General features: G+C 38.4%; 1 protein-coding gene across 1 annotated transcript in view; it reads left to right on the forward strand.

Annotated features, from left to right (window-relative positions):
* Nucleotides 1-5,355, forward strand: part of cxcl12b (chemokine (C-X-C motif) ligand 12b (stromal cell-derived factor 1)) — a 29,538-nt gene extending 24,183 nt beyond the window's left edge. Inside the window, exon 4 of the mRNA XM_057842429.1 lies at nucleotides 1,467-5,355. Coding sequence (XP_057698412.1) covers nucleotides 1,467-1,506 — 40 coding nt within the window. The 3' untranslated portion in view covers nucleotides 1,507-5,355. The remainder of the gene's footprint in view (nucleotides 1-1,466) is intronic.
* The last annotated feature ends 645 nt before the right edge of the window (nucleotides 5,356-6,000 follow it).

The raw sequence follows: 6,000 nt of genomic DNA on the forward strand, positions 1-6,000 counted from the left end.
TAATATTGGCCGATAAAAGCATTTTAAAATTATATTGGATAATATCAACATCCGTTTTCATTATCGGTTTTGGGCCAATATGCATGCTGCCTTCAAAGTGAATATAAAGGCCTTCTGCAGTTGTACAAGGGCTGGTCACAGCTTAGCACTGCAGTTATGCTTATTGACCATTAGATCTCTCCAAACTAAGATGCTTGGGATTTGTTATGTGAACAGGCCATTTACATTCATGGTCCAAAAATTGAATGAACAATGAATAAACAAATGAAGAAACGTTTTCCCTAACTTCAGTTGAAGTTATCTTATTTTTTACAGAATGTTTATTTGAAAAACCTTGAAGTTGTTACATTTATCATTACTAAAGCATCCAGTGGGGCATCCACTATAATTAGCCTTTATATGTTAAGTCCACGACCTCATGTATCGGTATCGGTTTGATTTCGGTATCAGATTTTTAGATTTGGAAAATATTGGGATATTGGTTATTAAAAAGTCCTGATTGGACAACTCTATTTATGATAAGATTTCATTCATTTTAGCAAGAAACAAAGTCCACACACATGATTTATATATTTTCACGGGCCATACAAAATGATGCGGCTGGCCAGATCGCGGGCCATTTTGGTAATTTAAATCATTGAAATTTAAAATTAGCTATTACAAAATTATTATTTCTTAATTGTTTTTTTATCAAATACTAGGGCTGTCAAAATTATCGCGTTAACGGGCGTTAATTAATTTTTTAAATTAATTACGTTAAAATATTTGACGCAATTAACGCACATGCCCCGCTCAAAAAGATTAAAATGACAGGAGTGCAATGTCCGCGTGTTACTTGTTTTTTGGTGTTTGGCGCCCTCTGCTGGCGCTTGGGTCCAAATGATTTTATGGGTTTAAGCACAACGAGTGAGCATAGTGTAATTATTGAGATCAACAATGGCGAGCTACTAGTTTATTTTTTGATTGAAAATTTTACAAATTTTAATAAAACGAAAACATTAAGAGGGGTTTTAATTTAAAAAATAATCTATAACTTGTACTAACATTTATCTTTTAAGAACTACAAGTCTTTCTATCCATGGATTGCTTTAAGAGAATGTTAATAATGTTAATGCCATCTTGTTGATTTATTGTTATAATAAACAAAAACAGTACTTATGTACCGTATGTTGAATGTATATATCTGTCTTGTGTCTTATCTTTCCATTCCAACAATAATTTACAGAAAAATATGGCATATTTTATAGATGGTTTGAATTGCGATTAATTACGATTAATTAATTTTAAAGCTGTAATTAACTCAATTTTTAAAAAATTTAATCGTTCTACAGCCCTATTAAATACACATAAAAGTCAAATGATCAAATCAATCAGCATTATTAAATCTATCTGAGTCATTAGCATGCACCACCGTGTCCCCACTATATGACAAAATAACATCAACAATTTTCTGAATGTGTTCACAGGGTGAAAAAGTCAAGAAGACGCAACAACAAAAAACACTAGTCTGAGGGATGTCTTCCATCAGGTCCAACACCCTCAGGTCCATCTAACCTGTGTACCTCCTTCCCACTGCTATGGATGTATGTAAACACGCTGTATTTACCCGTCCACTTCTCTGGACTGCTTGCACAAGAAGCACTTCACCGCCAATCCGTGCCACCCGTCACAGGCCTCTCTGGACACCCACTGAGTCCCCCCATGACCCCCTCCACGGTAGCACCAAGTGCAATTAAAGCCTGGTTTGGGACGATGGACACAAGATGATGTCACTTGTGTTTGAGTGAGTGCTGGTTGATCAGCTGAAATGATATCATTGAGGGAAAATTCTGTTGAGTGAGGGTTTTAGGATGATTATAACTAATATTGGCATGCCAATTCCAAAATTGGAGTCGGGTTTTTTTTTCTAGCAAGTCAAGTATTTTCCCCAGCGTTTATGTACTTGGTTGCCATACTGTTTGTGAAAACATAATTGCGTTAAATAAACACTGCAGTCAAGGCTGTTTCTTTTATATCATTTCATGTCAATATCAGGTGGAATGGAAAAGTATCTGAACCTTTTGGAATTTCTCACATTTCAACATAAAATCACCATCGAATGTGATCTGATCTTTGTCAAAATCACACAGATGAAAAAACTGTCTGCTTTAACTAAAACCACCCAAACATTTATAGTTTAGTTATAGTTTTTCATATTTTAATAATGAGGATGGTATTCCAACAATGACAGAAGGCGGAAAAATAAGTAAGTGAAGCATCACATTTAATATTTTGTGCCACCCTCCTTGGCAGCAATAACTCCAACCAGAGGCTTCCTGTAGGTGCAGATCAGTCTGGCACATCGATCAGGACTAATGCTGGCCCATTCTTCTCTACAAAAGTGCTGTAGTTCAGTCAGATTCCTTGGATGTCTGGCATGAAATGCTGTCTATAGGTCATGCCACAGCATCTCAATGGGGTTCAAGTCTGGACTTTGACTTGGCCACTCCAGAATGTGTATTTTGTTCTTTTGAAACCATTCTTAACTTGGTTTACTTCTGGTCTGGATCATTGTCTTGTTGCAGCATCCGTCCTCTTTTTAGCTTCAACTGTCTGACAGACGGCCTCTTGTTTCCAGCAAAACTTTTGAATTCATTCTTTCATGAATGTTTGCAAGTTGTCCAGGCCCTGAGGCAGCAAAACAGCCCCAAATCATGATGCTCCCTCCACCGTGCTTCACGGTGGGGATGAGGTGTTGATGTAGGTGAGCTGTTCAATTTTTCTTCCACACATGACGTTGTGTGTTACTCCCAAACAATTCCAACTTTGGTTTCATCAGTCCACAAAACATTTTGCCAAAACGTCCGTGGAGTGTCCAAGTGGCTTTTTCCGAACATTAAACGAGCAACAATGTTTTTGTTTTCAGACAGCAGTGACTTCCTCCGTGGAGTCCTCCCATGAACACCTTTCTCGGCCATAGTTTTACATATAGTTGATGTGTGCACAGAGATATTGGACTGTGCCAGTTATTTCTGGAGGTCTTTAGCAGACACTCTAGGGTGCTTTTTTACCTCTCTGAGTATTCTGCGCTGAACTCTTGGCATCTTATTTGGTGGACAGCCACTCCTTGGGAGAGAAGCAACAGTGCCAAACTCTCTCCATTTGTCGACAACTTCTTTGACTGTTGATTGTTGAACATCCAGACTTTTAGAGATTGTTTTGTATCCTTTCCCAGCTTTATACAAATCAACAATCCTTGATCACAGGTCTTCAGACTGCTCTTTTGACCGAGCCATGATGCACATCAGACAATGCTTCTCATCAAGACAATTGTTACCAGGTGTGTGTTTTATAGTGGGCAGGGCAGCTTTAAACCACTCATCAGTGATTGGGCACACACCTGACTTAATTTGTTTGGTATAAATTGGTTTCAATTGCTCTTTAAGTCTCCTTAGGCAGAGGGTTCACTTACTTATTGTTCCCCCTTCTGTCCTCATTAAAATATGAACACGTATAAATGTTTGGGTGCTTTCAGTTTATGCAGTTATTTCATCTGTGTGATTTTGACAACGATTGGATTAAATTTGATGGTGATTTAATGAAGAAATGTGAGAAATTGCAAAATCTTCAGATACTTTTTCATACCACTGTAAACATACAAAACAGGCATATTTTTGTGAAGTACAGTATCTTTCATATTTCAAAAACTTGACATGACAGAGAAAAAAACTCAAATTAGTTTTGGAGTCCGCACCCAAGTTAGTTATAAACAGCTGAAACAACTAAAAAGTAAAAACCTCACTCAACAAAAATTGTGTTCCCCAGTGTAATGTGCGTAGATAGTGTGTGAATATAAATACACTTTCAGCTTCCTGCATGAGTAATGAATGTGCCGACCACCTCATGGAAGTGAATGGTCATGTTTAAGTGCCTAGATGGCGATAGAATGACAGTGAATAAGTGTCCTTTAAAAATTCAGATTCCTCAAAGGAAATATAAGTGGTATGATCTTCATTAGCAAGTTCTATTATTACAGCATTTGTTTTTCTTTTATGCTTCAGGGTCTAGAATGTCCATTAAGGTGTTTCCTGCATTAAATATGTGAAAATGGCACTGTTAAACTAATCAACAACCACTGACCATATGGTGCTTCATATTATTTTTACAGTAAAGGCCAGAGCCATTCTTATTTGAGTGGTTTGTACTGTTAATTCCTGCAAAACTATAATCAGCTCACGCCTATATTTTTATGAGAGTTTACTGATGGCGATATGTGGAAATGACAACTGAACTTCATGTTAATGTCACCCAATGCAGAGAAAAGTGATGAAGAAAAGGTTTTGTTGTATGTGTGTTAATGCAGCTTTTACTGACTGAACATATCAGTACACAGTAGAGACCAAATATTTATTCAGTGCAACAGGCAACAAGATGTAACCTCAGCTAAGAGATCAGAATTCCAAGTCTGGTTCAAGTTTTGATTGTTTTTAGATGACGGCAGAAACCGAATTAAGAAATAAATGCGAGTTGACTGCAGATCATCAAAATAAGGGTTTGTGTGAAAGTAGTGTACTCAGAGGCGTCGCGTCCCATTAGGCAAACCAGGCAATTGCCTAGGGCCCCCAGCCAGCAGGGGCCCCCAGAGGGCCAACAGATTTAGCACACGCAGTTTTACTGCACTGTCGCAGCAATCAATACCATGGAATCATTTGGCAGATTATCTAATAATTCTGTTATCAATCCCAATCAGCACTAACCATGTCACGTAGATTATAGATGTTTAAGAAAGTGCAATCAGCTATTAATACCACATGATTGTTTAAAGAGTGACTCACCAAGTACTCTCTGGAAAGTCCTTGCCGAGTTGTTTGACGTTGATTTTCACAGGCCACCTCATTATTCATGTGACTACTTAAAGAAATGGTGATTTTTCCAAAAAAAAGCCTATTAACCGGTCTATCGTATTCCTCGTCGAATACTCTATAAGAAAAATATAACATATGTGCATCTAAAATAATCCTAAACGATGTTATTATCAATTATAATACTCCTTTTAGTAAGGTTCCTGGGTATGCGTACGTTCCCATAGCAACCAGTCCTGTTATTGTCCTACGTCACAAGCACTGCGTATTCTGGGAGCGAGAATAGGCGTAAGGTACGCATTTCGAGCAGAGCAATCTGAGTGCGTCCATGAACGAACGTAAGTACATCCATATGAGTCAGTGTGTAAAGTGTTTAGTTTTCGCCACTTTTATGGCCAAGATGACCCCCCCCACCTTTGTGTTCATTATACTGTGCGAGTATGTACAGTGCCCTCCATAATTATTGGCACCCCTGAAAAAGATGTTTTTTAGCTTGTAATATATTTTTTTTATTCAAATAATACAGGACCTTAATGGAAAAAAAGAGAAAAATCCAACCTTCAATACAAGTGCATTCATTCAGTGGGGAAAAAAATCCCACATAAAGAAAAAATTATTTGACATCAAATAATGTGTGTCACAATAATTAGCACCCCTGGTGTTAATACTTTGTACAACCCCCTTTTGCCAACAAAACAAGGTCTGGGGACTTGATGGCCATGGGAGAGCTTGATTTTGTGTCTGGTGAACCATTTCTGTGTAGATTTGGCCATATGTTTAGGGTCATTGTCTTGCTGAAAGACCCAGTGACGACCCATTCAGCTTTCGGGCAAAGGGCAACAGATTTTGATTTAAAATGTCCTAGTATTTCAAAGCATTCATGATGCCATGCACCCTATCAAGGTTCCCAGGGCCTTTGGAAGCGAAACAGCCCCACAGCATTACTGACCTACGCCCATACTTCACAGTGGGTATGAGGTGCTTTTCAGCATGCGCATCTTTCGTGGCACGCCAGACCCACTTAGCGTGTTTGTTGCCAAAAAGCTCAATCTTGTTCTCATCTGACCAAAGCACACGGTCCCAGTTGAAGCCTGGGGCCGTGTGTATTTTTGTGTGAAGTATGGGCGTGGGTCAGTAATGCTGTGGGGCTGTTTTGCTT

The sequence above is a fragment of the Corythoichthys intestinalis genome, chromosome 8 (genome assembly GCF_030265065.1).
Source record: "Corythoichthys intestinalis isolate RoL2023-P3 chromosome 8, ASM3026506v1, whole genome shotgun sequence".
NCBI lineage: Eukaryota > Metazoa > Chordata > Actinopteri > Syngnathiformes > Syngnathidae > Corythoichthys > Corythoichthys intestinalis.